This window comes from Achroia grisella, unplaced genomic scaffold (assembly GCF_030625045.1).
Source record: "Achroia grisella isolate CSIRO2021 unplaced genomic scaffold, CSIRO_AGI_Agris_v1 utg402, whole genome shotgun sequence".
NCBI lineage: Eukaryota > Metazoa > Arthropoda > Insecta > Lepidoptera > Pyralidae > Achroia > Achroia grisella.
In genome coordinates, this window is record NW_026712841.1 from 7,328,634 (window position 1) to 7,341,046 (window position 12,413).

Here is a 12,413-nt window from a genome sequence, read left to right on the forward strand (position 1 = left end):
ATCTTTGCCACGCCGCTTATGAGCTGTCAATCCTAATCTGCTTTTCTACTATTTCACCGCCGTGTTAAAGATCTCAATAGGTTGCCGGTGGATAATATTATATTATTTTAATTATTGCTAATTTTATTTATGTAATATTAAATAAAATCGCATAGAAAACACTTAATCAACATGACGGCGGACGTGCAGAGTAAGGCAAAACTGCCTCATCTTTCGTCCGAAAAACAACTAACATTTCTAAAGTTAGCTATTTTATCCATGGCAGCGATTCTATGTAAGCTATTTCATTTAGTAATTCCCTATTTTTGTACTGCTCAACTAATGTTTATGCATTCCAACAACAATAATACTATTTTAAATACTTTTCATTTATTAACTACTTACGTGGTTTTTGCCGATAAGATACCGCCGCATAAACTGCTGACTTCAGCCAAAAGAAATATAGTTTCGTATTTAAGTACTATGTTTTTAGGACAAATACTTCAACCGACGTGTCTATTATAAAAGTAAAGTGTAATTATTATCATTGTCTGTTAAATGTTCTCTTTAATATTTAGGATATTTCTTCTTTATTGTGATATTATTTTGGAATGTTTACCTAAAATCCTTCTTGATTTTGAAATATAATAGTGATCATTATTAGAGAGAATGAATAGGAAAATGTACTTATCACTATAAAATTATTATCCAGTCAATCCATAAGAGCACTGTATAGGTTTTTTATATTGTTATCTATTTCAGCATTTGCGACACGATTGTTTTCTGTGCTACGTTTCGAAAGTGTCATCCACGAGTTTGATCCATACTTCAACTACAGGACAACTAGATTTCTCACACAAGAGGGATTTTATAAGTTTCATAACTGGTTTGACGATCGAGCATGGTACCCCTTGGGGCGTATTATTGGAGGTAGGTCCCTAACGATTGAATAAAATTCTTTGAACAGAATTTATTGAATGATAAATCTTTGTTGCGGTAGAATGCTAAATCTCATTAGCAAATCTCTAATCTAATAGACTCTAGAAATAGCCCCCCACAGAGCTGTACCTCTGTATAGCTTGTGGTTTTTTATGCTATTAGAATCCCATACTCTCCTCAGGCCTACATCAACTGGTGAATAGTCTTAAAGATTTATTTATAGCTCAGATTCATATAAATTATAAATACTAGTAGTTTCTACCCACAACATCATACAAGAAAATTTACTTATAATCTGTGAAACAACTTGCCCACCAAATTTATTCAAACCCTAAAATATCCTTTTAAATAAAATAACCCATTTGGGGGTATTTTAATCCCCAAGGGAAAGGTTATGTTAATATTACAACAAAGTGTCCAAGAGGAAACAAACATTAACATTTATAATATATTGATGTCATTGACTATTTTGTAATAAAAAACAATACAATATGCATTGGCCCATACATATTATCAACTATCATCTAATCATATGATTTTGTTTAAATTATATACAAAGTTGTCCTCTTCTTGAATAGGAACAATATACCCTGGCCTGATGGTGACCTCCGCCACATTGTACAACATAATGCAGTTCCTGAACATCACCATCGACATCAGGAATGTGTGTGTGTTCCTGGCGCCATTCTTCTCTTCTCTCACCACTCTTGTTACTTATTTGCTCACCAAGGAGCTGAAGGTTTGTACAGTATAATTAATTTAGTGTTAAATTTAGTTTGGGAAATTTGTTTAGAGAAAAGGAACAAAGGTAGAATAACATTGCCCTGCTAGAGAGGCAATAGAATAGAAATTCATTTATTCAAATAAACTTAATTTAAGCACTTTTGAATAGTCATAACAATTTGTTTTTTATCTACCACTCGTTCGGAAAGCTGTCTCATCACAAGAAGAACGAGCAAGAAACTTGTGTGTTGCTCTTTTAAATAATCCTTGTATGTCTACATTTACAAGTCGAAACGTGTGAATACAAACTACCAACAAGCACTAATTTTTGGGTCAAATATAAATATGCAATAAGATTAAATTAGTCCTAGTGATAAGAGCAGAGACTAAGCTAGAGCTAGAGCTAGAGCTAATTGCAAAGACTGGAGTCCAACATACAATACAATACAATACATTGCCCTGCCAGGATTTTCCATTGGCACAGGTGACATTTTGTTGTTGTTATTATTACATGAGGGTGTAACATTTTTTACAATTTTTGTCTGCTGTCTGTCTGTCTGTTTGTTCCGGCTAATCTCTGAAATGGCTGGACCGATTTTGACTGGACTTTTTTTGGCAGGTAGCTGATAAGGAGTAACTTAGGCTGCTATTATTTTAGAAAAATAATGTTAAATTCCAAGCGGACCAAGTTGCTGATACAGCTATCGGTATATAAAAAAAGAAATATGTATGTAATTCTGATTTCTCAGGATGAAGGTGCTGGACTTGTGGCAGCTGCAATGATCGCCATTGTACCTGGTTACATCAGTCGATCGGTCGCCGGCAGTTACGACAATGAGGGAATAGCCATATTCTGCATGTTACTCACCTACTACTTCTGGATTAAAGCTATCAACACTGGCACCATACTCTGGGCCACCATGACTGCTCTAGCTTACTTCTACATGGTGAGTGATGAATTTAGCATTAGAACTAGCATTGAAATTGTGACTGCATTATTTACTTTTTTACTAATTCTGTTGGAGAGACTTAACATAATATGAAGAAACTTTATGTCCATTCGCATTCACAGCCTCAATGGCCTAGTGGTGTAACACACCACCTTACTTCCGATGGTTGCGGGTTCTATTCCTCGCACGGCACAAACATTTATATTCATTAGTATGATTGTTTGTATTGGTCTGGGTGTTATATAGATAACACCCAGACCAATACAAACAATCATTTTCGTAAATACATACATATTATACATAGGTATAATATGTATGTATTTACGAAAATAATCTATGTACTTGTATCAGTTGTCTAGTGCCTATAACACAAGCTTTAGCTAGCTTAACTTGGGCCTAGATGGCGCTGTATTAATTGTCCTGAGATTATTATTATTATTATATTCATCCCATTACCTTCAGGTCACATTTGACTTGTATCAGTTGAGTAGTTTTTCGGGAAAAATAATAACCAAATAAACAGACAAGTAAACACATTATCATATTTATAATATTAGAATGGATGGTAACTACAAATACTTTAATTATATTTATCCCACAATTGTCTTATAATACTTATTTATATAGATAAGCTGTCACAATCACTGCATGACTAAAAGGAGTAAATAGGCTCTGTGAGATATAAAGGCCCAGAGTGGTCGTTATGTATCTCTTAAAGATGTACAGTACAAATCAGAGATAACGACATTGATAGAACTACACAATATGTATAGACATGTATGAATCAAGATAATATTTTAAGGAAGGTGTTACATATGAATGTGGATGGTCATAAGGGCAGGGGAAGGCCAAAGAGATGGATGAACTGTGTGAAAGATGATATGGTAAGAAAGGATGTAAATAGCGAGATGGCTGTGAACAGGGATGAATGGAAGAGAAAAACATATTACGCCGACGCCAAATAAATGGGATAAGGAAGAAGCAGATGATGATGATAGAACTACAAAACATGATTCCTATATCCAGATATAATAATCTGTCTCTATATATTTTATTTTCATATTGACTCTGTCAGGCCGTTATATAGGGTTTCCACTGTTATAATAATATATGTATATATATATATTGATTAACTTTAAAAAAGTTATAAATTTAACTTAGTTCATTGTATTGTTTGCAGTGAGCTAAATGTTAATCATAGAACATTTAGATGAAAGTTTCTCACCAACATTTGTTTTATTACATGTTGGTTTTTGCTCTTTCATACATTTTAATTGCAAATTGTTGTTGTCAGTTAGCTTAACAGATTAGACTTTATTTGTTTAAAAATAGTTACATCTTCTTTCAATATGGATTGTCATTGAAAATAGATAGATAAAATAAAATAGAGAGGATACTGCCAGATTTATCGAGGCAAGATACTTGAAGTTACACCTGTCACATCACACAGGTTAAAGCCACTGGAAATTGTTTCATACTCTGTAAATTCACTGCCTTTTCATTTCATTTAAACAAATAAACTGTACAGTAATCTCTCAAAGATATTAGAGATCTGAGATTTTTTTATTATCTAATTTGATTTTGAGTTATTCATACAAGTACACAATAAGTGGCAAAAATGTTCTACATGAATAAATGCTTACTGTAGCAAATATTACTAGTGGTTAGTAAAATTATATATAGCAAATATTGTCTATTCATTCTCCACTCCAGAGGCACTGAATATTATTGCACTGCTGCGGACCTAGGGCATCTGGACTTAGGCATAGATATATAAAAATAGAAATGTACTTTATTTATATGCATACATTACTTTACTGAATAGTCATTAATTTTTATTCTACCACTCATTCAGTACACATACTGGGCAGAAGAAGATCGAAAAGAAACTTGCGTGTTGCTAAAATATGAATTGAAAGATATATGTTTTAATTTACTAACATACTTTATAATTTGGATGGGTATACGAAATAAATACATAATTAAATAAAAAAAAAATTAATTCATTTCATATATTGTCAGGTGTCCTCGTGGGGTGGGTATGTGTTCCTCATCAACTTGATGCCGCTCCACGTGCTCGCACTGATGCTGCTTGGCCGGTTCTCTGTGCGCGTGTACGTCGCCTACAGCACGCTCTACTGCGTAGGTACCATCCTGTCCATGCAGATACCATTTGTTGGTTTTCAACCTGTTCAAAGCTCGGAACATATGTTGGTAAGTTTTATTATCGTTTTCTGGCCATACTTGTAATATTTCTGTCAACTCTTGAGACCCTTCCATCAGATTACGTCTCCAGTGACATAGATTTAAGTTAAATGTAAAGTCAGTCTACGTTCCGACTCCACAACAAATGTACGCGTTACTTATTTAGCCATGTAGCACTCTACCAAACAACTTACTAAAGCATATAAATATATATAAATAGTACAATTATTTCCCTAATATACTCACTACTTACATACTACAATAAACCATATACCTATTTAGTAGTGACACCTCATCACATCATATATAACGCGACAGTGGTGAGGTGATAACCACCACGCTGTAGTTTGTTATAGTTTTATTTTTATTTTTTCTATCCCCCAACCAGATCTTTAAAGGGGTATGCAGGAAGTTGTGTGCCATTGACTTAAGTTCATACATAAGTTACTTGGATCATTCATTATTATATTAATACATGAAGCAAAACTACCAACCTAATAGGATTTGTGCTAAAACAAAAAATAATTAGTAAGAAAAGGATTTTATTATTAAATGGAGAAGCCTATTGCATGTTATTCTCCCTGTCTACTGGGTGTACAGGTCTACCGTGATGATAGACATATTTGAAAATAACTCCAAAACTCAAGATATTTGCAGTGAGCGATTATATTAGTGTACCTAAAAATATTACCATCTTTTAATTTCATAACACTAATACCGTGGCCAATGTTGTTTCATATTTGTGATTTATAAAACATAACATTCGATAACTCCGCGTGTATTAATTATTTTTTACATATTGTAGATAAGCGAATTACTTGATAACGACCTTTGTTGCAATTTTAGGCTTTAGGTCATCGCGATAGTGTATTTTTTTGTGTTTGCAATGACAGAGAAATTCATGGACCACCTGTTGGGATGTAGCGTCCATCATCTATATTCAAATTCAAAATAATTTATTCATGTAGGACATTTTAGCCACTTATTAACGACAAATTTTTACATTATAATTTTTTCCCTACCGTCCAGTTCGGTATATAGATCCAATTGAGAAGAATGCATACGTATATGCATTTCCATTTCTAGGAATTACACACAAAGTCGGTGTAATGAAATAAACTTAATCCAACTAATTAAGTAACCAATATTTCTTAAGCTTGATTAAGTTTAATTATAAATATTTTTATCAAATTATGTCCCTAGCTTATGTTAATTTAGATGAAGATATTTTATCCCCGAGGGCTGTTGCTTCCGGATTTGATACCGGGCTCACTCTGTCTGCGGATGACCAGTCCCACTTAGTACAGTCAATTAAAATAATAACAAATTAAAATATATCTCACTGAGAAAGTAGATGGCGTTGTAGTCACTGAAGTCTGATTTAGCGGGCACGCTTGCGAACGGTTGTAGTTGACACTAACACTATGTTTAATGATAATGTGTGTTTGTGTGTGCGCAGGCATTGGGCACATTCGGTCTGTGCCAGCTGGTGGCGTTCACTCAATACCTTCGCGCTAGACTGTCGCCAGCAAACTTCGAACTGCTATTCCGCGCGTTGCTGTTCTCGTTGCTCGCCACTCTCGGTAGCGCCGTGCTTGCACTCACAATTACTGGTAAGTTCCTTCTGCTTTCTGGTAATTTTTGGATTGTGCAGAATGGAGGCCCGTTCTCGTTCTACGTTTTTTTGCTTGCATTTTTCGTTATATCTAATATAATGTATGTAGGTGAGAACACCTATATACTAATATCTTAAAGAGACAATCTAATTTCACCTTTGTAACATCAAAACAATGACTGTGTGATGATTTACAGGAAAAATATCACCATGGACTGGAAGATTCTACTCACTACTGGATCCATCGTACGCCAAGAACCACATCCCCATCATAGCGTCCGTATCGGAGCACCAGCCGACGTCGTGGTCGTCCTTCTACTTTGACCTGCAAGTCCTCGTGTTCCTGTTCCCCGCGGGACTGTACTTCTGCTTCAGCAAGTTGACAGATGCTAACATATTCATCATACTCTACGGAGTTCTCAGTATATATTTTGCTGTAAGTATTTGTTTCATTAATTTGATGTTTCAATAATCATCTAATGTTTAGGGTTCATTCATTAACCACCTCATATTAATATTTAAAAAAGATTTTGAGGTTCAAAAAATATACTACATATATCTTTAAAGAAACTTAGGAGCCACCCATTAATCATGTCATGTTTGTTAATATAAAAAAAGAAGCTGTTTAACTTATGAATTAAATGGTTATATAGAATTTATTTTTGAAGGAACTCACGAAGCGTTCACAGCCATGCCAGACACTTTACACGCTATGTAGAGTTTGCTTTATGGGTACTAGACAAGTGATATAAATACTAATAAAATATAATAGAAAACACCCAGACTGATACAAACAATCTTTCTCAAGATTACAAATGTTTGTACTGTGAGAGGTGTCGAATAAGTGACCATGTGTGAATCTCAACAAGGTGTATTCGTTGTAAATAATTATAAAACACTTCATATATTTAAATATTATGAAGTAAATTATTGAGGACGTTTTAGTACCTATTTTTGTTGGAGTTTCCAACAGGAAATAAAATGGTGTGCTAAATTGCTAGACACTAAAGCCGTCAAATTATACATAGAAAACACCAGACCCATACAAACAATCACACTCATGAATAGTTTGTACCGTGCGAGGAATCGAACCATTGGAAGTAAAGTGGTGTACTTTACCGCTAGACCACTGAAACCGTCGTTTTGATCATTCTATTCTTATATATTATGATGACAATCGAAGCTTGAGCGTGTTGATGACAATGTCGAGCAACTCTCCGTTGACTCCGCGCTGTGACCAATTACACTTTGATCGCTGATATTTTCATACATCCTATAACTTCATCAACGTATAACCAATATACTCAGACCTCTGTAATGTTCGTATTGTGCAGGGCGTGATGGTCCGTCTGATGCTGGTACTGGCTCCGGTGATGTGCATAGTGTCGGGTGTGGCGGCATCCAGTCTGCTCAGTTTGCACGTGAAAGATATTGAGCCGAAAGTTGAGAAGCACGAGAAAAAGAAGAAACATGAAAATAATCTCGTCTTCCGTTCTGAGGTATGAAATATTTTTATTACAACTGTTAGGACCGTAAAAAAAGAAGTAAACAGAAATATAATGATACGAAATTATGTACTTAGAAAATCACTATCGCCAATACGCAAACATACTCCTCTTGTCATCTTTTTCAACACATATAAACAAAGGTAATTAATTGGCTACGTAGCCAACCAAATGAAATAATTCTTCATATCAGGAAACAGATTTATTATTACTTCACTTAAATTGTTTAGTCACGACATTCTTTAATTGTTTTTAAAGTTTTAAAGTATAACATATTACGTAGGCAGTTAAGTAAGATATTCCATACAAAAATGATGACTTACGCTGTTTTTCTATTGGCGCGTCGTATCGCACTAAGTATGTGTTGTAAAGCGTAAAATTGTCATGTGGATTACGCTCCCATACTATATGTACCTACTTCTTTTGATCTGTCAGTTAACCCCTAGTGAAATTGCGTAAAGGCTGTGTGGAGGTAGATCGACCTGATCAGTATTAACAAGTTCCTCCCCGGCTGCGTGTGTTATAATGAGTAGGAAAGCGCGGAGTACCTGTGTGGTCAGCCTCGTTCATTCCTTGGCGCGTGTAATTTATGCTCCTGAGCAATTGTCTATAGGTTATAAAGTATAATGTGCAGTGCTCGTGTAACAGGTGGGCGCGGTGTTCGTGTGCGTGCTGGGCTGCCTGCTGGTGTCGTACGTGTTCCACTGCACGTGGGTGACGTCAGAGGCGTACTCGTCGCCGTCCATCGTGCTGTCGGCGCGCGCACACGACGGCGCCAGGATCATCTTCGACGACTTCCGCGAGGCCTACACCTGGCTCAAGATGAACACCGCTGAGGTTAGTTCTCACTTTAGACGAGCGAAGGACTTTTAATCCTTATTGTGTAAAGGACTTCGCGGATTCGAAGCCTCTCATGGTGCAAACATTCGTATTCATGAGTATGATTGTTTGTATCGATCTGAATGTTCTATGTATCTATTCATAAAAAAATATATAAGTATTTGTATCCGTAGTGTAGTACTCATAACACAAGCTCTGCTTAGCTTTAGAATAGATGACGCTGTGTGAATTGTAAAAAAAATGTCTTATTAGCTGCACGTACGATCTATCACGCGCAAATCTGCTTTCACGCAGGAAAAAATGTGCATGTAAATGTAGATAAAGAGTACGAGAAAGATCGCGCGAGCCGGACGAAATGTGTAGGATAGAATTACCCACGGAAATGTACAAAGTTTTATTAATAAATTAGTAATATTATAAAATGATTCTGCTATGTTTGTAGGATGCAAAAGTGATGTCGTGGTGGGACTACGGCTATCAAATAACAGCAATGGCGAATCGTACAGTGATAGTGGATAATAACACGTGGAACAACACACATATATCACGCGTCGGTCAAGCGATGGCATCCACTGAGGATAAGGCGTACGAGATCATGCGAGAATTGGATGTGGACTACGTCCTTGTCATATTCGGTGGACTGGTTGGATACTCGTCTGACGGTAAGTTTTACAATTACAACTTACACGCGGGACCCCCGGGTCCCCTGTGAAATGATGTAACCAATGGCCTATCGTATATCGTCGTCGCTGATTTTTATTGTATTAATGGTGGACTCACTGCCCTCACTCACTGTGAATTAAAGACCGTTTGGTCTCGATTAAGATCTCTTAATTTTATTGTAAGCAGCAATTGTAATAGTTTATTATTTGAGACATAAATATTGTTATTATTATATAATGTGACAAAGTTGAAAGAGAAATCAACATATTGATCAAACTTACGTGAAGATTATGTTTATAGTCTTAATAAAATTTACACAATAGTCGCGCAAATCGTAACACATTGAAATCTGGTTGTTAAACACCACTACAATAATATGTCGAGAAAATGTAACAAAATCAATCTGCAATTAACTACTATCAAATAACTAAAAATAGACACTTCCAAAAAAATACAAATTCTTCAAAAAAATTGTCCAAATCTAATTTTTCCTTCGGAGCGCTAGACGGCAACTGATTTTGGGAGCGCTATCGCTCTCCTGTCAATTTTGGGAAACAAGTGCAGACCGCGATCTTCTTCGCTCTTTAACGGTTAAATTGGCCAGCTCGAATAGTTCGTCCAGCAATTGTAACCGTTATTGTGGTGGCAGACATCAACAAGTTCCTGTGGATGGTGAGGATCGGCGGCAGCACTGACCGCGGCGCGCACATCCGCGAGGCAGACTACTACACGCCCGCCGGAGAGTTCCGCGTCGACGCGGACGGCTCCGCCACGCTGCTCAACTGCCTCATGTACAAGATGAGCTACTACAAGTTCGGGCTCGTCTACACGGAGGGAGGTGAGCACGCCGACATTGTTATTTTTTTCACATACAAATTATAATCTGTTTTTTTATGCCAGAGACATTTTTGACATTACCTATGCTGCTAGCTTTTTCCATTCTTAAATATATATGTTTTTATGTATGTTTATTAAAAACGCTTTAATACAGAATTAATGAAGTCTAGTTTGATAAAACTAGATTATAATTTATAAACATATTAAGTAAATTGGGCGTGATGTAATAATAAATGTCAACTAATTATGATCGTGAAGAAGATGCGCGGGTGAGCTGGTGATACATACATATATTGATGTTTTTTATGTTTCTCGACAGTTCACAATACCTCTGACTACTCTGGGATTATAATTATAAATATATATATATATATATATATATATATCTATTTATATGTAAGTAGAAAAAAATATATGATAAAAAATAATATTATCCTTTAATGTGCTATAGGACGACCACCCGGATTCGACCGCGTCCGCGGCGCCGAGATCGGCAATAAAGACTTCAATTTGGACGTTTTGGAGGAAGCATACACGACCGAGCACTGGCTCGTTCGGATTTACAAAGTGAAATCATTGCCCAACAGGGGTGTGTGAGGTATAAACAGTAAATTCAGTTCATAACACATTAAAACATGACTGGAGTGCATAAAGTGGGATCTCTGTGTGGTATGGATTTAAAAGAAACGTACATTAAGGTATATTGTGGGTCGAAATCGTATCCTATTAATATTATAAATTTAATAATATTGTAAATTATAATGTTATTAGGAATACTGTAAACGCGGAAGTTTGTGAAGATGAATGGATATTTAATTGTTACTCTTTCATACAAAAACTACAAGTGATTCCAGAACATTTGGTACTCAATAAATTAAATTATAGAAATTTTGAATCTAATAGATATAAAATACAGATTGTCCTCCGCACATGAAACTTCATTTACGCGGTACAACTTAGTGGAATTAGAATATTAAATATTTTGTATAATCTGTATTTTCTTTCAGCAAACCTCTTAGGTGATTTAACATAAAGATATATACAGAATATTAACTAGCAAATCTTCGAGTGTAGATTAAATTAATTGCGTATTTTATGGATATATCCCAACATGCCTTGTAGTTTCTTAGGGGTTATTACACTATCCCATATACGAAATTATAGTTATGTCAATTTAAAAACCTAATGATGTCATTTTAATGTCATAATTTTATTTGCCGTGTGTTATACATAACCTAGTGAGACAAATTTTTATTGTTTTTAATATTTATTTATAAAAAATGTACATAATTCTTATCTATATATTTGATAATGTATTAACTCCCTAAGCCGTTTATTTAATATAATATATATGTACTTTATTCTTCCATTTTAATGTGCTATGAACACACATGTTTATAATTTTATATTTGCGAATTTATGCGAGTGTTAAAGGTGTCATTAAATACGTGTCACAAATTTTGTAGAACCATTTTGTATGTGCAATGTTTACAATTTTCTTATATCCTGGTTGTATACCGTTACCAAATGCGGAAACTGCCTATAAGCGCTAATGCATATGTGGAAAGCATATTAGGTATAGCTTGCCTAATCTTGCATATCTCTTTATATACAATTACCAACATTAACACATATAAAATAAATTTCCGAAACTAAAGTGTCTTATATGAATAAAATTTATTTTTAAATTGAATGCTCAAAGCTTGTTGGAATTGGTAATAGTGTAAAACCAGTATACCAAATAATTATTTAAATTAATGTTCGTAATAAGTAATACTGTTGTTTTTTATATGAAAATATAGTAACACGTCACAAATAGTGCTCTCTTAAGAAAAAATTGCCACCAGCAATTGTTAATGATTTATTAATATCGTTTGCAATGTTAGTTAAACTATTTTTTACCATTTTTATTATTTACGTCACAAATATTTAATTTTATTCAACTTTTGTTCTTTTAAACACCTACACAGACCAATACTGAAGAGCGATAATAATGTTTCCTGTTGCAATACAATGTTTATAGTAGATCCTTTGCTTTTATCCCATTATTTGGGTAATAATACAACACTATTGAATAAAATTCTATGAATATGAATTCTGTTCCAATTCGGCAGAAAACTATAAAAATCGCCTATGTCTGTGTAATGAAACCAAAAT

The 12,413-nt window shown here is 34.8% G+C and overlaps 1 protein-coding gene across 1 annotated transcript; it reads left to right on the forward strand.

Annotated features, from left to right (window-relative positions):
* Positions 1 to 44: 44 nt before the first annotated feature.
* LOC131844398 (dolichyl-diphosphooligosaccharide--protein glycosyltransferase subunit STT3A) lies at positions 45 to 12,395 on the forward strand. Its single transcript, XM_059193280.1, has 12 exons — positions 45 to 274; positions 742 to 909; positions 1,497 to 1,657; positions 2,391 to 2,588; positions 4,614 to 4,805; positions 6,256 to 6,409; positions 6,609 to 6,847; positions 7,746 to 7,910; positions 8,565 to 8,753; positions 9,199 to 9,418; positions 10,069 to 10,257; positions 10,708 to 12,395. The coding sequence occupies exons 1-12, from the start codon at positions 172 to 174 to the stop codon at positions 10,851 to 10,853; spliced, it is 2,124 nt and encodes a 707-aa protein (XP_059049263.1). The 5' UTR covers positions 45 to 171; the 3' UTR covers positions 10,854 to 12,395.
* The last annotated feature ends 18 nt before the right edge of the window (positions 12,396 to 12,413 follow it).